This window comes from Pseudorca crassidens, chromosome 17, assembly GCF_039906515.1.
Source record: "Pseudorca crassidens isolate mPseCra1 chromosome 17, mPseCra1.hap1, whole genome shotgun sequence".
Taxonomy (NCBI): domain Eukaryota; kingdom Metazoa; phylum Chordata; class Mammalia; order Artiodactyla; family Delphinidae; genus Pseudorca; species Pseudorca crassidens.
This window is the reverse complement of record NC_090312.1, coordinates 42120770-42148260: the sequence shown is the minus strand read 5'-3', so window position 1 is coordinate 42148260 and position 27491 is coordinate 42120770. Positions and strand designations below refer to the sequence as shown.

Genomic DNA, 27491 nt, shown 5'->3' with positions numbered 1-27491 from the left:
GCAGCCTTTGGTGTTCCTGGGCTTGCAGCTGCATCACTCCAGTCTTTACCTGTTTCACGTGGCCTTCTGTGTGTGTGTGTGTGTGTGTGTGTGTGTGTGTGTGTGTGTGTGTGTGTCCGTCCATGTGTCCGTGTCTTCTCCTCTTGTAAGGGCACCAGTCATTGGATTTAGGGTCTACCCTAATTCAGTATGACCTCATTTTAACTAACCACATCTGCAAAGACCCTGTTTCCAAGTAAGATCACCTTCTGAGGTTTCAGGTGTACATGAATTTTGAGGGGACAGCATTCAACACACTACAAAAACCATATTGCAATTTTAAGATATTATGTTAGAAGATTCAAAATGTCCTTGAAGCTGCATGTTGAAGGTTTATTTCCTCATAGCTGCCATAGATAGCCCTCAGCATGATTGCCTGTGGGTCAGGAAGTCACTGTGGTCACTTTAGGAACAGATTTTGACTGAAGATCTTATTATGAAAAGAAGCTTATCATAAGAAGTTTTTTATCATAAGAATTATCTGTTACATATAATCTTGCTTAGTTAAAGCAGTTTCTTACTTTTACATGATTTAATAATATTTAGAGCATTTCAATCATACTGTACACATTTAATACTATAAATAGTAAAATTGAAGTATAAAGCAAGGTCCTAATAATGTGCCCAAACAAATGGCTGCTGGCCCTCTGGGGTCTTTTGAATTAATTTAATTGTTATAACATTGTGATTTTTTGAAAAAATTACAACTTTTTAGCACTCTATAGATAGAATACCTTTGAGTTTTAATGCATCATTGCCCTTCAGTATCACAATAAAAATTGATCTAATTAATATATACTAACTGTCAACAGAGTGTTTTCTAAAGCTCTTTTTTTTTCCTTTTTCTTTTCGGGCCATGCTGCGTGGCTTGTGGGATCTTAGTTCCCCTACCAGGGATTGAACCCGGGCCCTCGGCAGCAAAAGCACAGAGTCGTAACCATTGAACTGCCAGGGAATTCCCCAGAGTGTTTTCTTTTTAAAGGTTGAAAATTGGTTCTCTAAAATGAAAAGCAAAAAGAGTTTAAAAAACCCTAACATTTATTGAGTGCTAACTACATGTCAGACATTCTTCTCATAGCTTAGGTGCATAACTGATTTAGTCCTCGCAGCAGCTTCATGAAGTAGCTTCTTATTTAATTATCCCCGTTTTGTAAATCAAGAAACTAAGTTTAAAGAATTTGGCCGAAGTCATGAAGTAAGAGACGGAACTGTGTTTTGAACTCATCAGGCCAACTTAAGCCTGTGCTTTTACTCTTTGAAATGGTTGGAAATGCCTTCAAGTAATTATAGTCTCTTTGTACTACCTTTTTTGGCATTTGAGTAGTTTGAAGTTCACCTTTTCCTCCCTCCCTCCCTCCCTCCCTCCCTCCCTCCCTCCATTCTTCCTTCTCTCCCCTAACTTACTGAATGTGCATCTATTTGTCCCATAGTTTGTGTTATAAGCAGTGTTTGAAATGAGAAGGAAAGGATGTACTCTTAGGAAGAACAAGAAAACGTTTGAACCCCACTCTCTAGATGCTGATTCTTCTTTAAGAACCATTGTGGACTCACTAATGAGATGCCCAGTGAATAAAGGACGCCCTGGAGCCAAATGCTGTCTGGGCTTCCTTTGGCAAAGTGTATGGTGCACAACGTGCAGTGACATGTTGTACGCTGGGATATTAAATTTACTTCTATCTTCACTCCTTCTTTAAGAAGATGATGCAAATAATGTATTTTTACTTAATTTTGGTGTGTTCCTGTGCCTCTTTTTTGTCGTCTCCAGTCGCTTTTTGGGATAAAGTGAGATATAAACAGCCACAGGCAAAGACTTTTTAGAATGACTGAAAAATATAGGTACTCAAGAAGTTTAATAGCTCTCCCCATTTTAAGTTTTAACATTGTTATTTAGTATTCATTGGGTTTCTTTTCCTCTTTCTTGAAATACATTAAAACCTGAGTATTATATACTTTGAGCTATAAAAATTTGCAATGTATTTAATATTAAGGTATATTTAATAATTATTTATTTCAAAGGAAATAATGGTCAAACAATTCTGAGTGATTTTTTTCCCTCATATCTTTTTATTTAAAATTGTTACAGGTATAGTACGTATTTTTTGAATGAGTGAATGATTTGTCTCTTATGAATATTTATCATGTTTTAATCAGGAAAAATTATTTTAAAAAATGAAAAACATATTAACATGGATTTATTACAGCTTTAAACATGGTTTACCTATTTCTGTGCTCTAAATAGCTAGAAGTTTATACCATACCATTATATATTTGTTTTGTTTGTGTGGTTCTTCTCTGCTCATTTATTTATTTATTTTTGGCTGCGTCGGGTCTTAGTTGCAGCCCGTAGGCTTCTCTCTAGTTGTGGCGTGTGAGCTCCAGAGCTCGTGGGCGCTGTAGTTGCAGCATGCGGGCTCTCTAGTTGTGGCCTGCGTGCTCAGTAGTAGTTGCGGCATGTGGGCTTAGTTGCCCCCATGGCATGTGGGACCTTAGTTCCCTGACCAGGGATCGAACCTGCGTCCCTTGCATTGGAAGGCGGATTCTTAACCACTGGACCAGCAGGGAAGTCCCTCTCTGCTCATTTAAATTATAAATTTGTAGAGGCTGGGTACCAACTCCTAGACTTCCACAGTACAGTATTAGGCATCTTAAGGTGTTCTTAGTAGAGAATTTTGTTGATTAATAGTGGGGACTGTGGCAACCTATTATTGGGAAACCTTAAACTTTATAGAGAAAAGTATAAAATATTAGTGTTTTTCTATTTTTTCATCTGTAACTTGTTTTTAGTTTGTTCAGCTGAATCTGAGCAACTATTTGCTTTGTTATTGATTGATTGATTGCCACACCGCGCTGCACGGCTTGCAGGATCTCAGTTCCCTTACCAGGGATCAAACCTGCACCCTCTGCAGTGATAGCACAGCATCGTAACCACTGGACTGCCAGGGAAGTCCCATGCTTTGTTCTTTTAATGTTATGATGGTAACTCCAACTACTTTCTTCTTTGCTTTTTAGATATTCCTCTTCGTCAAGTTATTGCCGAGGAGTGTGTTGCTTTTATGTTAAACTGGAGGGAAAATGAATACCTTACCCTGCAAGTTCCTGCATTTCTGCTTCAGAGTAATCCATATGTAAAGGTAATTCATGTTTATCTAAATAAAAGGATTATTAGGGTGGGATTATTGGACCAGTTTCTTTAGATCTGTACTACTTAGGGAGCTTGTCCAGTTTCTAAGATTCAGTCTAAGTTTGGGCAAATGCTTGTTGGTTTGTAGGTAAAAGTATAGTTTTTGATAATTCAGGCACTTGAGTTTGCCCTCTCTAATATTTTTTTCTTCTACCCTATAGTTACGAGAATGCAAGCAAAAATTATTTCGTTAATAGACAACATTTTGGTATAATCCTAAAGCAGTGAGAAGTTAGTCAGCTTTTCTTGCTTTGAGTGATATAGTCAAACCCCGGGTTCAGCTCTGGAATACCCGGGTCTAGCTGGGTTGAACTGGGGGGGGCGCTAGGGATGAGCTGCACCCATTTTCCATTTGAGCACCTTACCCTTCTTCAAAGCCTGTTAAACTCTCTAAGTTGATACCTGATTCTAATTAGGGTACATGTTTGTTATTAGTGATTAGTTCCATATGAAACTGTTCATTCAGTGAATTGATGGTATGTTGTTTGTTTATTCTCCTTTCTTAATTACACCTATCCTGCACGACTGGAAATGCTTCTGGGTGGAGAAAACATCAAAAATAAAGAGAGACGGGAGGTCTTCCCTAAGATTCTTTCTTTCATGTGTTAATATTACGTTTACCCTGAATAAGCAGTGAACTTTTCTCCCTTTCTGGTCTTGTAGTTAAAAAAAAAACAAAACATTTCATGATTTACCACTTTTTTAATATATGTTTGGTCCTTCAGATTTCCTTACTCTTTTCTTAATGCTTGTGTTACCTTTTGTTCTTACCTGCCGTCATCTCATCTTCAGTACACAGCCCCTTAAATGGATGGTTATCTGGAAACCTTGCAACACTGGACCAGTTTTTACGTTTGCCTTTGGTTATTTGTTTCTTCCTCCTTATTTCATGTATGGCCTTTAAAAAACTGAGCTCATTTCACTTCAACCCTTTGAAGACTTACTGATTTCTTTTGTTTTTTTCCTCCTTTTTGTTTATGGTCGTTCATAAAAATTTATTGTCATACTTAAGTCATCCTTCTCTTTGGAATTTCAGACATTGGATTATATCTGTTTTTTTAGTGAACTTTCTGAGATAGGAGTTCCTAATATCTAGGGTATTTGTCTGATTATGCCCAGCAGTCTCCTGTCTTTAGTAAACTCTCAGATGAGACGACCGTTTTGTTTCAAGATTATCATTTCCACTTAGAACGGTAGCTTGTTGCTTAGTATTGTGACAGTGCAGTGGCTTTTCTCTTTGCTTCTCTTAGCTGTGAATTCTGTGGAGCTGTGTGCACCAGGAAGGCTGGCTGCATGTTTGAGGGCCTGCAGTGTGGAAGGGCACGGGGTATTGTGTTGTAGGTTGCCTAACCTTGGGCTAGGTTAGCTCACTGCTTCCTGCACTTCCCCTTGATCTGGCCACAGAGGAGGAAGGGTATGAGGTGACCTTGCTGCAGGGACCACTGAGGCATCTCATCGTCTCATCTGGATTAGGGTTTTGTGTGTCTCCTTCCCTAGTTGGCCCCTTGTTCCCTTGTTAACGTAGAGGAGAAAGTAATCAGATTAAGAAGTCTAGAGTAAGGGATCAGGTATTAAAAATTAGACAATTTAGAGCAGCTTTCAAACTTTGAATTTGATGTGGAATATATATACAGATGCATAAGGAAGAGTCTGGAAGGATATTAATAGTCATTATCCCTGGGTAATGAAATATTAAGTGATTTTTTTTTTTTTTCCTGCGGTATGCGAGCCTCTCACTGGTGTGGCCTCTCCCGTTGTGGAGCACAGGCTCCGGACGCGCAGGCTCAGCGGCCATGGCTCACGGGCACAGCCACTCCGTGGCATGTGGGATCTTCTCGGACTGGGGCATGAACCTGTGTCCCCTGCACTGGCAGGCGGACTCTTAACCACTGTGCCACCAGGGAAGCCCTTAAGTGATTTTTAATCAATTTTATTTTCCATTCTCTTAGGAATGGAAAAAGGAAAGGGAAAAGTCTTACGCATGTGACTAAATATGACCTTTAGAAATAAGAAAAACAGTCCAGCCTCTCCCTTGGATCAGTATGGGAGGTAGTGTAGTATATTGGAAAATGTATAGCATTTATGGGCGCTTGGATTATAAGAGACTAGCTAGTGGGAGGAGGAGAGGTTGGCGCTAACAGTCATGATGGTATAAGACAAAGACCATGGCTTTTGCCGTGGCCTGCAAGGCCTTTTAAGGTGTGGGAGCTTCTCCTTCTCCCTCCCTGTCATGCCAGCTCTGTTTGTGGTGCCAGAGTGCTCATGGCCCTTGTACACACAGTGCTTTCTCAGGCTTCCGCACTTCTGCACTTCTGTGTGTTCATTTGGCCGAGATGCTCTTCCCACTTTTGCCGGTTTGTGTAGTTTCTTTAAAGCTTTCCATAATTCTTTTCTTTGCAAACTTGCTGTTCTTGTTACTTCTGTACTGTTGTACTGTGGACATATTTCTTTTGTTGCACTTATACTGTATAGTAAATTATTTGTTCACCTGTCTGTCTTCCCTGTAAAACAGTGAGCTTCTTGAGGACAGTTAATTTTCATATTTTCAGTGCTTTGCCTGATACCGAGCACATAGGAGATGCTCAAGAATGTTTGTGGAATTCAATTGACTTGGGGCCTAATACCTCTGAAAATTCTTACTTTTAAGTGAATTTACTTGCTTAATGTAGTAACCTTCAGCCAAGCATGTGATCTCTGACAACAGAAAATGAAATTGAGAACTGCAGTAAATAGCTTGTGTATATTGTGATCCTAGTTGTTAGAGAAGAGTACGTGCAGTAGGCACGCAGGATGAAATGTTCTCCTGGATCAGGGACCCTTGATTTCCGTTCACATAGCATAGCTAGGGTTTTTAACACCATTTTCACTAGCTTTAGGAAGCACCAGAATTCTTGTAAATTAAGTCAAGTGTTCAGGTATTTATTGAACTGTACTTTCAACTTTTCTATGTTTGAAATTTGGGGGGAAAGCACTATTTTCACCTTTGACATAATCCTGCCTCTTTCTTTAAGCAGTGGGACCCCATTATGAACCTTTTCTAGGTCCAGTCAGGGAACTGGGGATTCCTGATGGACGTGAATTATCCTTGGCTACTTTACCCTCTAAAGAGAAATGATGTATAAGAATTACTAAAAAGAAAGGATAGAGGGGCTCTCTCTTGCTTAAATTATAGAGGGAAAGACGTGCTGCATTCGGCACATAAACCTATTTCTTTCTCTACATTTTAGGCCTGTCTTTTCTGTGCCTTTTGCTTTCAGCCCTTCCAGTCTTTATTTCTGGGTCCTTCCTACACCTTTGGTCCTGAAGGCGGCCTTTATTCAGATCAGTCGCTTTCAGTAATCTGTCCTTCCTAATTCTACCTCCTCACATCAGCAGTAGGTCCATCCCCAGTTGCTATCATTTTTCTTAGAGAAAAGTTGCTCTAGATCTTGTTCCTTTATTCTGCCAACTTCAATGTCCATATTTTTTCCTCATTTTTTCCATTAAAATTAAAAAAAAATTGTGTGTGTGAGTGAAATTTAGCCCCTATTTTAGTCTCATCTCCGGGCTTTTACAGTTAACATTGTAGTGTATATGTTCCATTTTGGGCTTTTTTTTTTTAAGGTGGGATCATACTATGTGTATTTAGCAGTTTTGTTTTTTCCCACTGAATAGATCACATACCTCTTTGCATTGTCTCATTTTCTTCTCATTAGACTATAATTGTTTAGAAACAAGGAGGTTTATAATGTGGTGGGACCAGAGGATTCCCTTTCCAGATCGGATTCAGATCTGTCGGTGGACAGTGAGCTCTCAATTCTTCAGCGGTTGGATAGAAGGCACAGCATAAGATACCTGTGCTTCGTATGTGTGGGCAGTTATTTATCTTTCTTCAAATGTTCCTCAATAATAGAAATAGCATGTATGACATTACAGATTATCTTTTGTGTATTTTCTGTCTGTTTTTCATGTTATAGCTTGGACAGCTTTTAGCAGCTACATGCAAAGAACTTCCAGGCCCTAAAGAAAGTAGGCGGACTGCTAAAGACCTTTGGGAAGTTGTTGTTCAGATCTGTAGTGTGTCCAGTCAACACAAACGAGGAAATGATGGCAGAATTAGTTTAATAAAGCAGAGGGAGTCTACATTAGGTATAATGTATCGGTATGTTCTATCAGTTTGTTTTTTTATTTATTTATACTATTTGTACTGTTGTAAGAACACCTACCATTATCTTTGTGTATCATAAAGATGGGCAATGTAAGAATTCTGTGGTGCTGATCTCCAATGGACTTGTCTGATATGGCCACCTTAGGAAATACCTTGCTTATATGTTACTTTAAGAGACTACTTATTAATCATTTAATATAATCAAACCTGAGTTCAAAGTCAACAGTTTTGGTTGGATGGTACTGAAGATGTCACATGTGATTAAAGCAGGAAAGACATTTTATTAGGTTAGTACAACAGTAGAATATTATACTCTTTTATACATGCAGGACTGGAAAGTTAGGAATAAACCTTCACGTATAATTTACTTTCTTGTTTTTATTTTTGATTTCTAATATTAAATGCATATACACAATTTGTGTTTTTTGTAGGAGTGAACTGCTTTCTTTTATCAAAAAATTACGGGTAAGCTTTATAAAAATTGATGTAATTACTATTGCTGATTTCTGTAGAATATGACAAAAAATATTGAGTGTTTAAATGCTGATTATTTAAGTAATCTGTTAATGTGCTTTTTAGCTTCAGTGATCATTTTTTTGAGGATGGGATAGTCTGAATGGAGAAGTTTGTTTTGCATTTACCTTACCATGTTTTAGTGAATAGAACAGGTGTTTTTTAAACTGTAAAGAATTCTTCATAATAGGGCTGGATAGGTGAAGCCTAACTTTAATTTTTCTTGATAGGATTAACGTCATATTTATTTATTGGACATAGATTCCACTCTTTGAATTCCATCCTTTATTATTTTAAGGAATAAAAAGTCAATTTTTTCTAGAGGTAGCTGGAAGTACTAGTTGGAAAGAGGTCTGTTTACTCAATTTCAAAAGACGTGAGGACAGACACCTAAATTTGGTCATTTCTGTGTAAATTGTGTGTTGTCATTTCTTTCATGAGATTAAAAGTAAAGTTGATCTTTAGTGTGCTGTAAACTAAAGCAGGTGGTAATTTTCAAACCTGTAAGAATCTTTTGAAGGAAAATACTTGGTATCCTTGAAGTTGATGGGAGAGATACTAAAATATATATAATATTTAAGGATTCTGTGTTTTCTTTCTCATAGGAACCGTTGGTTTTGACTATCATTTTATCACTCTTTGTGAAACTTCACAATGTTCGGGTAAGTATTTTATAATTTCATCTAAAAAATCTTTGGAAGAAATTTCCTTTTAAATCATGCTTTTTTTTTTTTTTTAACTAAGGAGGACATTGTGAATGATATTACAGCTGAACACATTTCTATCTGGCCATCCTCCATCCCCAAGTAAGAAGTATTACAGCTTACATTTTATTAAACTGTTTTATATATTTAGAAACCATCCTGACTGATATAGATAACCTTGAATAATTTGATCAAAGGGTGCAATTTGTTAGGACTCTATAGCCAACTTCATGTTTCTCTATTAACAGTAATAATCTTCCTAAAAATTATGGATAAGGCATAACTGAGCTAAGGTATAGTAGCCTTAAGTAGAACCTAGACAGTCTCTCAGTGGTCCTGATTCCTTGTCAGTGGCAGAATTAGAAAAGTGAGGCTAATTAAAGAATGACTTTCTATCAGGTTTTTCTAACAGTGATTGTCGGAGGTTCCCAACCCTTTTTAGTTGCCTTAAGAAGTTCTTTAAGTAATTTAAGAAATCTTCTCTCTTAACTTTCATCACCTGAGAATCACAGTAAGAGGATGGGGGAATTTTTGGGGGGGAAGAAGAAAAGATTCCTTTTCTGGAAGAAGAAACCATTTATATTTTTCTCTTCCCACACGTAGCAACTTCTCATTCAGGAGAGTCCATTTGTTTCCTCACAAAAGTTACTTTTCCTTTTCTCCCTTCCCTGCCAGTCATCTTCTTTGTGCCTGAAGGGCAGATCTAGACCTTATTTTATTGCTTTTAGTGGCATTTTTGAAGAAGAAAAGATTGTAGTAGGTAGGTAAGCAGGCAGTAGAATGAGAGCAATTTGCTTCCGTCTCAGTCTTAGAGATTGGAAGCTGTTCTCTCTCTGACAGGGATTCGGAGAGTCTAAAGTGAGTGAGTGACCCTTCCCTCCGCTTATGAGCCTTAGTTCCCACAGAAGCACTATGCTTCCTGAAGCAAATAACTGCAGATTTTTACATAAAATTTGGTATATCAGATAGCAATCCAGGAATCAGGTAGAGGTCATTTTGCCTTTTTAATTGATGGTTGTAATACCTCTTTGGTGTTACTTCTTTGGCCTAAGTTTAGACTGTAAACTAATGATTGATTTTTTTCAGTGTGTGTTTATAAATGGGGCAAAAGAATGGTTTATTATAGAGGTTCTGAGCCAGACTCAGAGAGACTGAGTCCCAGCCTCTCCACTTCTCAGGTATATGACCTTGGGTTAGTTGCTTTCTGTGCCAGTTTCTTCTTCTGTAAAACGGGTATAAGAATAGTACCTACCTTGTGAGGATTAAATAATAAACTTTCTAAGCTAGGTGTTTAGAATAAGGGCTGCCACGTAGTAGGCTTAACTATTGTTTTCATGATAAAATTACTTTAATGTAAATTAACCCAGAGAAAATAAAATGTGACTAAATGTTTGACCAGAAAAGATATTTCTCTTGAGCAGAGGAGTCTTTATTGACTCCAAGAGTAGTGTGAGGATGGCATGGATTAAGTGTTACTATTTTAAAATTGATTGTTTGTTATGTAGATAGAATTCTTAGACTTAACATTTTATAACTTCTAGAAAACATAAACCAGTGTAACTCATTTAAATAATTGTAAATAAATTAGTTGTAAATCAACAGTTGGGTATTTACTAATGGCACCACAATACTTTCCCACTGTACTGGGAACAGTGGTGAGTTATGGTAAAATCTAACCCCTCAGGGCAACAGGAGTACTTTGTCCAACTTGTTAGATGATAGCGCCAGGACTTGAACCTCAGTGTGTTTCTGAAGCCGAAGCTTGTTCTCCCCCGCTGGGTCTCGCTGTAGGGGCTGTCAGTGTGTTTCTTGGGCGTTTGCTTGGCTTCATCCTCACAGTTCCACCTCCTAATTCTGCATCTCAGGACTTCCAGGCTGAACTAGGCTCAGAGCAGCTGGCCCCCTTCCGTACTCTTTTTTGGATTCTTCATTGCTTGCAAATGAGCTGCAGTGATACCCTTGCCATGGCTCGCCCCAACCCGCTGAAACATCTAATCCAGAGGAGTTAGTTAACCCTTACAAGAAGCCACAAGGTGAATTTAAGGCCATGTAGCAGTATTGTTAGTGTTTGAGCCCTTGTTTTCTGTAGCTTCCTCTAGATAACAGAACTTAAAAATCATTTGGAAAATTTTTATGAGTCTGTCTCTTTGTAATTTTGTTGCCTGTAAATTGTGCATAAAAAGTGGAGACAGGGTTCTATCCTATGACCTTTTTTGTGCTTTATATTGTCGAATATTTAAAGATACTTTTTAGAGTGGCCTTCTTTGGCATTTTGGGAAAATAAAGGAAACAAAAATCAGATTGTCTTCAGCCCCTTATAAAAAGTTAGCGGATCACACTTCCTCAGATTTAGTTGTTTTGATAGTTTTAAAATATTTACTCCTAGTAATATTTAGCATTGTATTTATGATCACCTAAATTTTGACTAAGCCTTTTTGTTTTTAATAAATGTGTGTATGGAATTTGAAGTTGACTCTTAAAATAGAGATTATGTTTATTGTCTTTCATATAGCCTCCAGTCCGTGGACTTTGAAGCCGTTGCTATCACAGTGAAAGAGCTAGTTCAGTATTCCCTCAGTATAAACCCAAACAACCATTCCTGGTTAATTATTCAGGCAGACATTTATTTTGGTAAGTGAGATGTATGGTTGCTTTCTGTTTTGTTTTCGTAGCAGTTTTAGAAGTGAAAATAAATATATTACACTTGTTATTACAATACTTTATTAAACTTAAGTCTTGTTTTTGACATTCTCTAACTCTTCTTCTTAGATAAAATTGAAAGTAACTATTATTGTTAATATGTATGCATTTTTCTGAGCCTTTGATTCAGATGCTTTTAGTTTTATGTTGACTGCTTTTTCTCTGTGTTGTTTTTTTTTTTAATAGTAAATGGTCATCTAAAAAGTTGGTAAAACATTCTTAAGGAAAGAGGTTAAAGTTTAGTTTACAAAATTGCTCTTTAAATGTTCTAAAATATGTCCACGCACTCTTGATAATTACTTGTGTTCTTGAAAATAGATTCCTAATTTTTCCCCCCAGTGTATGTGATAGATTTTCCAACTTGATAGGGAATTTCTAATATTTCTATTACTATACAGATCAAATTACAGTTCTGACTGGTGTCATTTCTGGGTCACTTTTTTAGGAGTTGATTTTTTTAAAGAGAAAGTTCAAAATGTAAGAGTAGAGAGAATAGTATAATGAACCCCCATGTATCTCCTGTGTCTGCCACCCAGCTTTTTTTTTTTTAAGTGACTTATTGCAAGCAGCCTTAAGTCATTTTTATTTTTTTCATTTTTTAAATTGAAGTATAGTTGATGTGCAGTATTACATAAGTTACAGGTTTACAACATAGTGGTTCACAATTTTTAAAGGTTATATTCCATTGGTAGTCACTACAAAATACTGGCTGTACCTCCAAATACTAAATTCTGTACCAGTAAGTTTGACAAGGAATCTGAGCTGAATATTTGGCTAATCAGTTTGAGAAGGAAAGACTCTATTATACAACTACTTTAAAGCGGTTGAAAAAATAAAGCCAATTTTTCTCATTGTTGGCCTGGCTAAGTGTTATCCCTAGGTCTGTGGTTTGAATCTGCTTTTGTCAAACATGAAGTAATAATACCTGACTCTTCACAAAAGAGGCCCTATTTTTCCAGCTGTGTATTTAATGGCAGGTAATTCTTTATCTCTGTTTTCTACTTCAAGCAACAAATCAGTATTCGGCAGCTCTTCACTATTACCTCCAGGCAGGAGCGGTGTGTTCTGATTTCTTTAATAAGGCTGTGCCCCCAGATGTTTATACAGACCAGGTAGGTTGTTTTTGCGGGCTTGCTTGCTTCTTGTCTGGCTTTAAATGTTCTTCTTCCTGGGCCTCTTTTTGCATGAGCTTATTCATTTCCATGTATATGGTGGTAACTCCCAAATTGATTGCTCTAGACCAGATTGCTCTCCATATTTCCAGTGCCCACAGCTATTGCTGCTTTGATTTCCCCAAAACACCTGAAACTCAACCTGTCCAAAACTGATTCAGCTTTTTTTTTTTTTTTTTTTTTTAGTATTTATTTATTTACTTTGGCTGCTCCGGGTCTTGGTTGCGGCTTGCAGGCTCTTCGCTGCAGCATACAGGCTCTTAGTTGCGGCATGCGAACTCCTTCTTAGTTGGCAGCATGCGTGTGGGATCTAGTTCCCTGACCAGGGATCAAACCCGGGCCCCCTGCATTGGGAGGGCGGAGTCTTACCCACTGGACCACCAGGGAAGTCCCCTGATTCAGCGTCTTACTCTACCAGTCTCTCCTCCTGATCACCTTCCCACACCAAAACAAAAACAAAAACAGAAGACCCCACCGAAATAGCAGTCAGCTTTGTTTAGCCCTTTGAGTTGACCAAGCATAAATCCTGTCATCCTCTTTTCTTTACTAACCCTCCCACCAACATCCATTCAGCCTTCAAGGCATATTGATTCTGCCTCCTAAATCTCAAATTTTGTTAATTTTCTCTCAATATGCATTACCCTTTCCTCTGGTTTAGGCCACCAATATCATAATTTAATAAATGGCATTTTTTAATATTTATAATAATGGCTTTTGAAATAAGATTTAAAATTTTTTAATAACTAGATTTTTTTTTAACTTAAAAGTTCTATTTTTTGGAGCAGTTTTAGATTCATAGCAAAATTGAGTGAAAAATACAGAGTTTTCATGTACCTCCTGTCCCCATACATGTAAACCTACCTCATGATTGACATCCCACATCAGAGTGGTACATTTGTTACAATTGACATTAACTAGTTTTTGAAAATAACCAGAATTTTGTTTTTGTAGGTAATAAAACGAATGATAAAGTGCTGTTCTTTGCTGAATTGCCACACACAGGTTAGTTTATAATATTATGATGCTGGTCTGTTTTCATGAATATTAGAGTTTATAATAAATATAAGGCGTTGGACTGGGAAGTAGCTTTTATTTTCCGTATCATAATTGCTTAAATTTATGGTATTTAAGAATTTGCATGTTCTTTAAATTTTTAAAAAATAGTTTACAGAATTTTAACTAAAATGAAAGTATGAGTTAGAAGGCATTGGTCTTTGAACCTTATAAATGGAAAAAGCATTCTCAAGTATGTTTTCTTATATTTAAAAGTAGATATGTACATTAATCATTAGGGAAATGTAAGCACCACAATGAGATGTCACTTCACACTCACAAGGAGGCTGTAACTGAAAGATAGTAACAAGTATTGATGAAGATGTGGAGAAATTAGAACCCTCATATATTGCTGGTAGGAATATGAAATGGGGCAACCTCTTTGGAAAACAATTTGGTGCTTGCTCAAGAAGTTAAACATTGAATTACCTACCGTATGACCCAGCAGTTTCACTCCTGGGTATATAACCAAGAAAACTGAAAACGTATGTCCACAGAAGAATTTGTACGTGAAATGTTTATAGCAGCATTATTCATAATAGCCAAAAAGTGGAAACAACCCAAGTGTTCATCAGCTGATGAACAGATAAACGAGATTTGGTGTGCGTGTGTGTTGTGTGTGTGTGTGTGTGTGTGTGTGTGTATATACACACACACACACACACACACACAATGGAATATTAGTCAGCCATAAAAAGGAGTGAAGTACTGATACATGCTACAACAGGGACGAATCCTGGAAGTTTTATGTTGAGTAAAAAAAAGCCAGATACAAAAGGCTTTGTATTGTATGATTTCATTCATTTGGAATGTCCAGAATAGGGAAATCTATAGAGTCAGAATGTAGATCAGTGGTTGCCAGAGACCGCGGGGTGGAGAGGTAGGGGAGGAATAGAGACTGACTACTAATGGGTATGAAGCTTCTTGTTTTTTTGCGGGAGGCAGGTAATGAAATGTTTGAGACTTAAAAGCGGTGATGGTTGTACAATTTTGTGAATATTCTAAAAACCACTGAATTTTTTACTCTGAAAGGGTTTACATTATGATATGTGAATAATAATCAATTTAAAAATCTTTAAATATTTAAAAAAGAGATCAGCATTATGACCTACATAAATGACTGAAATGGATCTGTTTTCAATGTTAAGCAGACTGGCCTACATTTTGCCAAAATGAGCTTCTGTACTTGCCAGCTGTGAAAGGTTTAATTGGATGTTCTATATGTCCTTGAATGTTTGACACTTTTGTTTGGCAGTTTTCCATTCCCTTCAGTTTTCTAAACTGGCTTTTTGCCAGCTTCTCATTCAGATAAAGCTCTCAAAATTTATGATTTAGGTCACAGGGGAAGAAAATATTGGGCAGACAGACACTTGTGTAAGGTTTTTTTTTTTGCGGTACGTGGGCCTCTCCCTGCTGTGGCCTCTCCCGTTGCGGAGCACAGGCTCTGGTCGCGCAGGCTCAGCGGCCATGGCTCACGGGCCCAGCCACTCCGCGGCATGTGGGATCTTCCCGGACCGGGGCACGAACCCGTGTCCCCTGTATCGGCAGGCAGACTCTCAACCACTGTGCCACCAGGGAAGCCTGGTGTAAGGGTTTTTTACAATTAAAATTGGATGGATTCCATACATATCAGCTGATCCACTCAGCCTGATCTGCGAGACCTCTTAAATTAAATAATATACTCTTGACATGAAAATCATTAAAAATTACCCCTCCAAAACCAGTAGTCATTGTTGATACTAGTTACATGAAACCATTTTCAATTCTTTTTTTTATGTAGGTGGCAATTTTATGTCAGTTCCTCAGAGAGATTGACTACAAAACAGCCTTTAAATCACTGCAGGAACAAAACAGGTATGAATGGTTTTTGAAATAAAATGAAGTTGAAATTTTTCTGCTTAAGAAAGAGGAAGTAACTGAGTTCTGTTTTTCAGTCATGATGCTATGGACTCCTACTATGACTACATATGGGATGTTACCATTTTGGAATACTTGACTTGTATCCTTCATCAACATATGTGTGTGATGTTAGAACAATTCATTTCTGTAAATTAAATAAGTATTTAATATTTTGTATTTTCTAAATAAAAAACAACAGTTGAGAATATCGTGATATTTAATAGTATCAATTTTATTATTCTTAACTGATTCATTTAGATCTTCATCACAAAAGAGGAGAAACAGATAAAAGACAAATTGCGGTAAGTTATTTTATGCCTTGATTCTTCAATGATGTGCTTAATTTCCCTAATACTAAACTATTTCCTGTCTCATACAGCATCAAAGTCCTTACAGTGGCCTGCAAGGCCGCATGTGACTTGACCTCTAGCTATTCATTCGACTCTCCCTTGCAACTTCTCCTACACCAGTAACCCTACTGTTCTTTGAACATGCCAAGAACATTCACTACCGAATGGCCTGTGAAATTTTCTCTTTCAGGAACATTCTTTTAACTTCCCTCAGGTCTCTTCTCAAATGTCACCTTCTTAAGAAGTAATTGTCCTTTCCTGACCATCTTATAAAATAGCAGTGTCTCTCCCCCTTTCCCTCCAATACTCTTATTCTCATTTCCCTTTTAAAACTTTTCTCCATAGCACTTATCTACAACTGACATATTGTATATTTACTTATTTATTGGCTGTTTCCCCATGAGGTAGGAATTGGTTTTGTCACAGTTGATACCTAGAATGGTGCCTGGCAAATAATAGATGCTCAGTAGTTACTTGATGGATGAATTATTTATTTAAATTTGACTTATAAACCAAAACATTACAAATTCATGGTCATTTTTACAAGCCTAACATTTGCTGTGTCACTATAACCCATATATGTTTTCTCTTTGCTCTTTCACTCATTAATAAAAGTATATGCCGTTTATTAAGTGTCCTTTAAAGCTTTGTACTTGGACTAAATTGTATGGCCATTATTTAGAGGAAACAGACTAACAGCAGCATCTTTCAAAAAAAAGAGGAAAAAGAATATGGTGCCAGTTCCACTTAATTGGAGACTACTCATTCTCCAATTTCTAACTTATCCAGGGCTGGAAGGCAATGCTGAAAATTTCCCAGTTCCCTGATGGCATTTCTAGACTATCTCTACTTGTATCATTTTTTAAGCCCTTTCTCCTTGGAAGCTTACACCTACCTCCTTACTAGCTCATCTAAACAACTACCTGGATGTTCCTGTGCATGCATCAAAAGACATGTGATCAACTTATCCAACACCCCTGGCACTCCAGGTTCCATTATCACCTTTACTCTTCATCAGCCACCCATGGCCAGGCCTTTTTGTCAGAATTGCTCTACATAAGATCTCTGTGCCAGTAATCTATCCCTTTCTTACTTCCGGGCTCCCATGTTCCTCATCATCAGTGAGATGTTCAAGTTCATGACCAAGTTTTCCCCAGTCTGTCAGCCCTTTTCCAACTTCTGTTCCTTCCCTACTGACCTTGAGTACAGCAAATACTGGCCTGTGTACTCTCAGAGATACTGATTCATTTGATCTGAGATGAGACCCTGGGATCCAATTTTTAAGTTTTCCCAGGTAGTTCTGATTATAAACCAGATTTGGGAACCCCTTCTATCTATGGTTGACTGTCGGGACTACTCTGATTAATTTTCAGCATCTTTGCTTTTTTGTCTTTTGCTTCATCTGGAAAAGTCCCAACCCTGAATCAGTTCAAAAATTTATGCTTTTTTTCCCCTGAGCCACTGAGTTCTGTTGGAAAAAATCCTACAACTGTATAAACTTGTGCCACTACCAAACCATGGCCTCCAACCTTAGCTGGCCGCTCATTTCTTTTGTTTACCTGCCAGTGGTCAGTGGTCTGCATTCTTTTTTAGGGAATATTTTAGACTTTCACCCTATTAAGCCCCTGTCCTCTCTCCCTTTTCCATTTTCAGTAACTTCCTTGTCTGTTTGGAGTAGACCAGAAAAAAAGACTGATCAGCCCCCGTCCTTGTGAAAGTTATAGTCTTGGGAGTTGTGGCCCCTTGAATGCCAGCTTCACATTCCTGTTTCAGGTCCATGCTTTCCACCTTCAAAATAATTGACAACTGTATTCCTTGTTAAATCCACGCTTTTAGTCAGTAAAAGCTATGCTACTCCTTGATGAAGACAAGTTTTTATGCTTTTGATTCTATCCTTTCAGTGATTGTCCCTTTCAGTTAGTTATCTCCTCTCCTATATTGTCAACCACTCCCATACCTATAAACTATTTCATTCTTAATAGAAACTTCTCTTGACTGTACTCCACCTCTCTCTCATCCCTTCTCTGCCGAGTTTTTTTTTTTTTGCAGTACGCGGGCCTCTCACTGTTGTGGCCTCTCCCATTGCGGAGCACAGGCTCTGGACGCGCAGGCTCAGCGGCCATGGCTCACGGGCCCAGCCGCTCCGCGGCATGTGGGATCTTCCCGGACCGGGGTACGAACCCGCGTCCCCTCCATCGGCAGGCGGACTCTCAACCACTGCGCCACCAGGGAAGCCCTCTGCCTAGTTTTTTAAAGCTCTTTGGTCCAATACAATTTGACTTCTGCCGTCCCCACTCTAACTGCTCTCAAGGGTCACCAAATGCCAAAGCCAGTGAATACTTTTCAGTCTTTATCCTGTTGTTTACACTCCTTCCTTCTTGAAATTCTTTATTCCTTTGGCTTCCCCGGCATTTTTACTCATTTCTTCTCCCTGACTCTTCTGCCTTTTCTTCTTTGTGGGTATTTCCCTCTGTCTACCCCTTAAACTTGGTTTTCCCAAGAAGTTAGTCCTTGGGTATTTTCTGATTGCCCTACATTCTCCCTAGGTAACCTCATCCCCTCATGGTTTTGACCACTACCCACCTAGGATGTGTTATTTCTCTCAAATATCTGGCTCCTATTTCAATTTCTGTCTTATACTTTGAACTTTTATAGCCAGTCGTCTTCAGGATACTTTGTCTGAAATAACTCTTTAGTTACACCCCACTACTAGGTTTTTCCACATGTATTCTTTCATGTGGAAATGGCATCATCCGCAATTCCTCCTACCCACTAACCTAACTGATGATCATTTCTGGATAGTCTTAGCTCCCTTCAAGCTACCTATCAGAATAGTTTTTGTTGTTTAAAAATATATATATATATATATATATATATAGGAACTTCTTTAAACAAAAGGTAATTTTAAGGTCCTAAAACATGCTCTCACAAAACACTCCATGGCAGAGCACTATTATGGATTTTTATCAGGCTCAAGTATTTCTAATCATGAAAGAGAAGGGTCACTATATATTATAGTGATGAGCAAACTAGATATATTTTACGTATTAAAAAAGTGAAGCCCTGAAACATGAATTTTGATATTTCAAGTTATTTTGTAGGAGCCTTAATTGTAAAAATGTGTCAGATTACATGTAGAGTTTATTTACTGTTTTTTTAAGATACTTTATTTATTTATCTGGCTGCACCAGGTCTTAGGTGCAGCATGTGGGATCTAGTTCCCTGACCAGGGAATCGAACCCAGGCCCCCTGCACTGGGAGCATGGAGTCTTAGCCACTGGACCACCAGGGAAGTCCCTTTACTGGTATTTTTAGTCAAATAAATTTACATGAATTTACTTAATGTTACTGAAGATAATTCCACAAACTATGGTTCAGTCATTGATCTTCTCCTTGAGTGGCTCCAGTCAGTCTTTGTTAATTTCTTCTACACCTCTTAGCATCTACAATTAGAGGTTCAGTTTATCATTGTTAGCAAGTAGGTAGTTTTATATTTTGTATACTAGCAAAACTTTGTTTTTGACCAGACCTCTAATAACATCACTTTTCTGTTTTGGAAGATCAAAGCCATCGGCCAGACAGAATTGAACGCAAGCAACCCAGAAGAAGTGTTACAGCTGGCAGCGCAGAGAAGGAAAAAAAAGTTTCTTCAAGCAATGGCAAAACTTTACTTTTAAGCAGTTAGTTAAAATTTTTTAACTTTTATTTTTTAAACAATGGGCTAAAAATAAACAGTATTAAAAGATTAAGTTTATATAATACATATTTACATATTTAGTGGCGTTTTCTTTTCAGACAAAATACTGAAACATATTAGTTTAAAAACAAAAACTCTACAGAAGACTTCACACCATAACAATAGCTTAAATTTATAATTTCTTCAAAGGAAGAAGAGATTCACATGTCCAGTAATAGAATAAACTAGTAATCTAGTATAATTTTTCTAATCAAATCCACTTTTGAGGCTGAAATTTCATTTTTAAAAAACTAAAATATTTATGTAGAAGTAGCTATATACAGCAAGTTCTTATGTCAAGGTTTTGTTTTTTTTTTTTAAATAAATAGATTTCTAGGAGTCGTATACATTTACTGCTTTTCTGCCTTAAGAAAATACAAGTTTAGGTCAAGTGTTAAGCTTTATCACTTTGACACTGTCCTTAACTCATAATGTAGGAATTTAAAAAGGACCTTAGCAGTTTTGCAAACATAAATAAAGCCTTAGTCACACTAAATTGAGATAACCCTAAAGATTTTTTTTTTAGAGTAATAAAGTGACTTTCTCATATAAATAGTTTGAAAGGGTACTTAAGTTTTTCGCCCAAATTGTGATGTACGAGAAAGTTATTATAAAGCAACTTACACGTCAAAGCCCCACGTAGGAGCCACAGCATTTATCTTGTTTATAATTTCTTTGGCATTCCCACTGTTTAGAGCACAGTTTAAACACCATGTTCATCTAAGATTTACTGGTTAAAAACGTTATGGCAAGGCAAATAAACATAGTCAAACAGATTAAAGTTCACCATTTTTAAAAATTCAAGTTTTATAATAGCTTGCTACAGCAGCTATAGATAAATTAGTCACCTTATTACAAAACTAAACCTTTGTAAACAAGTTTAAGTTTTATTTTCAAGAACCAAATTGCACTAGTTAAGAGTTTATAAATTTTGAGAATCTAAAAACTAGATTCAAAGTACTGTATCACTTAATGTACCCTGTAAGGTAGCACTTATCTAGTCAAAAACTCCAATGATGAAATTCCTAGTTTATCAAGATAAACATAGTAACACCGTATCAAAGAAATTCTTGTCATGAATCATGGCTGGCTTCTATCCAGTCAGTGTTGGGAATGAAGTCATCTTTGTAAACAAGTCCTGCTGTTTCTTTAAACAGCGAATATAGGAATTAAATTTCCTCCTTAGTGCCAATTTTAAGTGGTTTTTTAAATCAGAGAATGCCAGTGAAACTTCTGAATCAGCCAGGACAGCCACAGCACTATTTTCCTGTAAGACTGAAGTAGTTAAGTTCTATGAAATGCTACGCAGCACTTCATCACTTCCAACTTGTTTGCTCAGTTAACTTTAGTGTTTTCCTGGTGGTTTTTCAGTGCTCTTCGGTGGTGTCATAATGCCTCCATTGCAAACTGGTGACAACTGTCCCCCCTTTCTGAAGGTGTTTATATAATTTACTTCATCCTGTACATGTGAAGAAATCATGCAGAGATTAACAGCTAAGATAAAGCATTGATATGGTAAAACAAAGTCAAACAAGACTTCTGTGTACTAATTTGAGACTACTTAGGCCTAATATAATCCTCTCTTTATGTGTTTGCAACTGTGATTAGTCATATTTTAGAGGTTCAACTGCCTGCAACTTGTATTTTTAAAAACTCTTACCTGGACTATTGGCATTAATCTTGAGACACTTCATAAATCTTGCTTTGACTTCAAACTTATTTTATTAGCTTTTCTACATTTTTTTTTTTTTTTTTTTTTTTGCAGTACGCGGGCCTCTCACTGTTGTGTCCTCTACCGTTGCGGAGCACAGGCTCCGGACGTGCAGGCTCAGCGGCCATGGCTCACGGGCCCAGCCGCTCCGCGGCATGTGGGATCTTCCCAGACCGGGGCACGAACCCTTGTCCCCTGCATCGGCAGGCGGACTCCCAACCACTGCACCACCAGGAAAGCCCAGCTTTTCTACATTTTGAAATCAGTGTGCCCATTGGAACTTTCTGTCCCTTACCATCTTATATAACTGCTTGAAATATTACTCCGTAGTATCCTTACTATCAGTTTCAGTGACTTACCAAATAGTAAGACCAAAAAACTACAAGAAAGAAACATACCAGCATAGCCAGATAATTTGTATGTGTCTGTATATTGTGTCTGTCTTCCATAGAAATCTTCTTAAAAACCTTCAGCTTCACTGGGCTAGTACTTGTTACTATGCTGACAAAAGGCACCATCCAGTCTACACATTCAGAAATGTTGTCCCATTCCAAACCTAGATAAAGAAAAGTTAGAAAAATGTGAAGGTTACATCAGAAACATATGCCTACTTATTTGCTTGTGCTTCAAAATTTAAAGATAGTTAATTTAAAATTCATGTAAAAAAGGAAACCAAAACAAGCACATAATATAAACCAAAATCAACGAGTTTATGTGGGATTAGCGCTGTAAACTACTGTATATAGGATGGATAAACAAGGTCCTACTGTATAGCACAGAGAACTATATTCAATATCCTGTGATAAACCATAATGGAAAAGAATATAAAAAAAGCTTGTCTCTATATGTATAACTGAGTCACTTTGCTGCACAGCAGAGATTGGCACAACGTTGTAAATCAACTATACTTTAAAAAAATTAAAATAAAACAAGTTTAGCAAGTCAAAACACACTATCACTCTCAAATATGTTTATAATGTGACTATTTTGAGGGAGAAAAAGACTTAGAGCTTCTTAGCCAGTACCTGCTACATAGAAAATTGAAATTGTCAAAACCCAAAGAACTCTTTAATGCGGAGCTATAATTATATTGACTAACTTCAACTGGATTTAAGTTCCATTTGACCTTATTTTTTGTTTGTGGATATATATTGAGGATTAGAAAGTACTTCTAATAGAAGGGAAGATAATCACTAAACTGCTTTTTTCCATTAAAATTTTAAATTCTTGTTTAGCAGGATGCTAAGTTCAAAATAGTCCCTTTAAAATTTGTGAATGGGTAAGAAGAGAACAAAATATACTGTCTTACCTGAGGCTTTCTTAACCACTTCACGAGAGGTAAAATGGCACAAGGCAGCAGCAGCGAGTATTCTGTACTGGAACTCTAATGAATCGATGGCAAGAATACACAGATCTAAAAGCTAACAGAGGAAAAAGTATAAGAATTTAGGAGAAGGATGAGTACTACATGTCACTACTAAACATCAGTCAGCTAACATTTTAGATTGCTTATGATGTGGACCATATGCCAAGAATTGCTAAAACTACAGGGATCCAAAGAGAAATAAGCTGCCACCCTGCAGGAAGTTCAATCTTGTTAATAAACAAGTAAAGGATTGTTACGATATAGCATGATGTGTACTATTAGGAAGCGCACCTGATCCAGAGTGGGGAAGACAGGGAAGACTTCTGCTTAAATGAGTCTTAAAATACAAGGTAGCCAGGAAGACTGGGAGGTAGAGAGTGTTCTAGATATAGGAAACAGAATTTACAAAGATAAATGAGAAAGAATTACTTTTCTTTGGCACTCAAGTCAGAACACATAAGGTAAAAAATATGACATAAGGAATATCTTTCCTTCATTATTTTAAAAAAAGGGGGTTGCTGGAGAGGCATGGCCTAGGTTAGATCATAAAGGGTCTTTAAGAAGTCAGAACTTTAAAGTTCTGACTGATTATTGAAGTTACTAGAAGATTTTAAATCAGGGAAATTACATTTTAAGAACAATCCCTTAGACTGTGGTGAAGCAGAAACACAAGAAGGGAACATGTTTCTAAACAGATGAGTTGAGAGGTAGTACAATCCAGGCAATAAGAGATCTGAACAACGATCAGTGAAATTATGTAAAAAGGTTAGATTTCAGAGGCCTGAGGTGATACCTGTCCAGTGAAATAAAACTTATTTTTGTCCCCATGGGTCCAGAAGACAGAAACAGGAGTAGAGGAGTTGGAAATGAATTATTACTAGTATATACCTCTAGAAGCTTTCCACACTGTTTATCAGCTTATCAAAGGTTTGCCCTATCAAAAGCGTTTAGCTGCCTAGGATAATCTGGGATGCTAGGAAATCTGAGGGAAAAAATTAATATGACTTCATTAGAAAGTTCTACAAAATGAACCAATTCTAATATATTTACTGGTTCTCCAGTTTTAGTGTTCATAATGAGTTTACTAAAACACAAGTTGAATTTCAACGTAGGTTACTTAAACCCACCCAGAGTACCACAGTTTCTTCAATTCCATGTGTAAGATTTTCACATCCTACACAGAATAAGAATCTGGGTGTTCTTCACTTATATATGGCAGGTACAGCAGCCTTAAGATCCTACTTATGAGAAGCAGGCAGGAAAGAATGGTACCCTCCTCCTGTAATTACTTTCTTAGAATATTTGTTATACACTGGCCTAGGAAAGTTTAATTTAAACTTAAAGTTTTAAATAATAACTAAGGTGATTTTAATTTTAACACATAAAATAGGTTCCCTGTGTATTCAAATATGAGTGTAAGATAATTTTACAGAATAATTTCATACTATTATAAAACCTAAAACAACTGGCTGAAAAATACCTTTCCCCATGTTACATCAAAAAGAGGTATTTAGGGCTTCCCTGGTGGCGCAGTGGTTGAGAGTCCGCCTGCCGATGCAGGGGACGCGGGTTTGTGCCCTGGTCCGGGAAGATCCCACGTGCCCGTGCCGCGGAGCGGCTGGGCCCATGAGCCATGGCCGCTGAGCCTGTGCATCCGGAGCCTGTGCTCCGCAACGGGAGAGGCCACAGCAGTGAGAGGCCTGCGTACCGCAAAAAAAAAAAAAAAAAAAAAAAAAAAAGAGGTATTTAACTCTCTACCTCATACTCCTAAAGAGTAAAAAGTGCTCATAATATATTTAAATGCAAGGTTTAAAACTTTCTTTTCTAGAATTTTCAGTAAGCAATGTAAATATTGGGGACAGAATTTTATGCATCAGAAGTTTTGTTCTAGTCAATTAAGGAATGAATTTAATTCAGTATGCTGTCATTTTGTTGTGTAGCCTATTTAGCACTATAAATACCCTAAACAAAACCTGTAATTAAAAACATTAGCAAATATTCAATAAAAATATCAATACCTGAGCTATCTGAATGAACTTTTCCTGAGAATACTGAGGTAGAAGAACTTTAGGAGCATCTTTAAGAGCATCAACTTGGAGGAAGAGATTTAGCCAGGAGATGACTGTTACAGGACAAAGTTCCCATTTTAAAGCCTGTTAATGAAATTAAAATGCCTGTTAATAAATGTAGGTATATATACCACATTATATAGGTACCTCCTTAAATAGTCATTTAAGAAACTTTTTGCTTTGGGCATATTTCTTCCTATTTTCATAACTACTTATAGATAACCTCACAATCTAAAGCTGCTTGTGTTTTAGTCTATTATTGATACAGACCCCTTTATTATTCTCTAGTTATCTTTATTGACAAAGTTCCTTGGACCTATTTTTCATTCCTACTTTTCTCATTTCTTGCAGCCCCTCATCTTCCAAACGTATTCTTTATTGAAACTGCCCTTTTAATTTCATTCAATAACTCCACAGCTAATTCCATTCAGATCTCCGAAGAACTGATTCTACACTTTTTCTTTATGTGATCTATAATGGCTTCTGTTCAACATGTAAAAGCTAAAAAAAAGACAAATTCTAATTTATGATTCTCTCCATGAAGCCCTGGGACTTTACCATTTATAAGAAGTCAAAAATAATTAGGAGAGAACAGAGAGTCTTAATGCCTGTAGGACCACCCAGAGGATTCCATCTTCCTATTATATATGCTCCTTATACTATACTTCAGGTCTGAATCTGGATAACTTTGTTACTAGAACATATTAGAACTATATTCAATGTCTTATAATACCCTATAATGGAAAAGAATCTGAAAAAATATATATATAAAACTGAATCACTTTGCTGTACACCTAAAACTAACACAACGTTGAAAATCAAGTATATTTCAATGAAAAAATTTCTTTTAAAAAGAATATCAGCATGCCAACAAGATCCCATTCTTACAGAGCTATCAATCTGAATGTTTATAAACATAAAAAATTTATATTATAATGTAGTTTATAGATAATCTTGTAAATGAAAGTCATATTGATTGTGTTTTCTTGTGTCCTATTTATAAAACCAGGATGCTCAAATTTCATAACATACTTTCTAGTAGCTAACATTCACCCTTTAATCTCTAATTCAAGGCCCAATTAAACATCTTTTTTTTTTTCAACTAGCTCTTTACTTTCTTTTTTTTTTGTTTGTTTTTTAACATCTTTATTGGAGTATAATTCCAATTAAACATCTTAATGCTTCTTTCCTCTACCCTTCTATTAAAAGCCTTTCCCATGCATATAGAAAAGAAAAAAGGCAGTGAAATAATTCTCATTCTCCACCTGCTGGAAGAAGTGGAAAATCAGAACTAAGATTTGAGAATCACTGTTGGAATTCATTTATATACACATGATATGCTAACTACCTATAAGTTTCGAAAGTGTTGTTAAACACCTTTAAATTAAGAAATAATATTCTCAATATAGGAGAATTGAGAGATACAGAAAAATAGAGTTTACAGGTTAAGCAAATTCCCCTCCCATCTTAGAACTGGATCCTAATACTAAAATCTCAGTTTTGACTACTTAACATTGTAGTCTTTGAGTTTAGTAAATTACAGTTATTAAATTGCAACTAGAAATAATAAAGATATATTATTACCTTTAATATAATGAGTTCCATCCTTAAGATATCCTCTTCACTGCAAGCACCATCAGTGACATAAGCAAACTCTTGCAGCTTAGGAGCGTAGATTTCCTTTAAAATAGATTTAATTAGTATCAAGCACAGTTGAGAGTGAGATTAAAACAAAAGAATTATATACAAACCAATCTAGGCTTCATTTTTAAAGGACAAAATGATTATAAATCTTAATAAAATAATTCTACGATAGCCAAAGCAACCTTACCTTTAAAGATATTTTTCATACCTGGGTATCTAAATTAGCCAACTATATTGATTGAAACATTTTTATAGAACTGATTTTGAATCTTAGTTAATAAACAATTAGACTATTTTAACCAGTCATTTCAGTGACTGGTTAAAACGAAAAGCCAAACTTGTTTTAGGATTGCCTAGTATATCAGACTAAAACAAGATACTCAACAAATAAGGTCTAGAAATTGAAAACATTAACTTTATCCTAGTACAAAAGTATGGTTATTCAAACAATAATTTGTGCAGTTTCGTTGATGACAGGTCTGTCTTAACAGTTCAGAGAATAACAACTAGAATGACCAGAGGAGTAGAAGAGATGTTGCCAAAGATGAGAACAGGCTAAAGATCAAGATTTCAGTCTAGAAAGGTATCTGAAACACACCATGTGATTTCAGGTAAGGATATACTGAATACAAACTTATTCATCAAATTTGGCAGAATTTGGGGATAGCCCTTAAGGCTCAAAAGAAAAATGTGGAAGAGGAGAAAAATACATTAAGGAAATTAATGCATGATTCACAGTCCCTCTTCTACCCTCAAAACAATACAGGCTTCAAAAATTTCAGATGAAGGTACTAACGATATCCTTATGTGTTGAATTTAAGAAAAGTAGATTGAGATCGTGTGAAGGAAAATCTCAGGCAGGAAAGGTGTTTCCTTCTATCCTAGCACCATCATCAGATATAAAAATACTAGGCTGGATATAGACCATTATTCTAACCTAACATAGCATTTATTGCATTTGATTGGTTAATTAGGTTTCAGAGACCATTTTATTGAATCCAAGTGCTATAACTAGGTATAGAGAGACAGCGTTGGTCATTTTGTTTGGCACAGTTAGCCATGGAACATTTCACCTAGATACTAGTTCTAGGATCAAACCAGGGACTTATAATAGGCTCAGATACTTTGAAGGGAACCATGATAATTATCCTTCCACCCAAATCATAGTGTTCAGAAAATGTATTGGAAAAAACTCACTCATCTTTCC

The 27491-nt window shown here is 36.7% G+C and overlaps 2 protein-coding genes and 1 long non-coding RNA gene across 8 annotated transcripts in view; 2 read left to right on the top strand and 1 right to left on the bottom strand.

Annotated features, from left to right (window-relative positions):
• INTS8 (integrator complex subunit 8) overlaps positions 1-19519 on the top strand; it is a 53022-nt gene extending 33503 nt beyond the window's left edge. Inside the window, exons 16-27 of the mRNA XM_067711739.1 lie at positions 3049-3170; positions 7177-7361; positions 7799-7832; positions 8486-8542; positions 8625-8686; positions 11097-11215; positions 12293-12396; positions 13408-13458; positions 15290-15363; positions 15444-15508; positions 15667-15710; positions 19319-19519. Coding sequence (XP_067567840.1) covers positions 3049-3170; positions 7177-7361; positions 7799-7832; positions 8486-8542; positions 8625-8686; positions 11097-11215; positions 12293-12396; positions 13408-13458; positions 15290-15363; positions 15444-15508; positions 15667-15710; positions 19319-19435 — 1034 coding nt within the window. The 3' untranslated portion in view covers positions 19436-19519. The remainder of the gene's footprint in view (positions 1-3048; positions 3171-7176; positions 7362-7798; positions 7833-8485; positions 8543-8624; positions 8687-11096; positions 11216-12292; positions 12397-13407; positions 13459-15289; positions 15364-15443; positions 15509-15666; positions 15711-19318) is intronic.
• Positions 19444-27491, bottom strand: part of CCNE2 (cyclin E2) — a 14640-nt gene continuing 6592 nt past the window's right edge. For all 6 annotated transcript variants that reach the window (XM_067711742.1, XM_067711744.1, XM_067711745.1 and 3 more), the window contains 5 exons: positions 26225-26320; positions 24590-24724; positions 22515-22626; positions 21604-21761; positions 19444-20953 (listed from right to left, as the gene is read on the bottom strand). In XM_067711742.1, coding sequence (XP_067567843.1) covers positions 20840-20953; positions 21604-21761; positions 22515-22626; positions 24590-24724; positions 26225-26320 — 615 coding nt within the window. In that variant the 3' untranslated portion in view covers positions 19444-20839. The remainder of the gene's footprint in view (positions 20954-21603; positions 21762-22514; positions 22627-24589; positions 24725-26224; positions 26321-27491) is intronic.
• Positions 24720-27491, top strand: part of LOC137210139 (uncharacterized) — an 8696-nt gene continuing 5924 nt past the window's right edge. Inside the window, exon 1 of the long non-coding RNA XR_010936279.1 lies at positions 24720-26895. This is a non-coding gene — a long non-coding RNA (uncharacterized lncRNA). The remainder of the gene's footprint in view (positions 26896-27491) is intronic.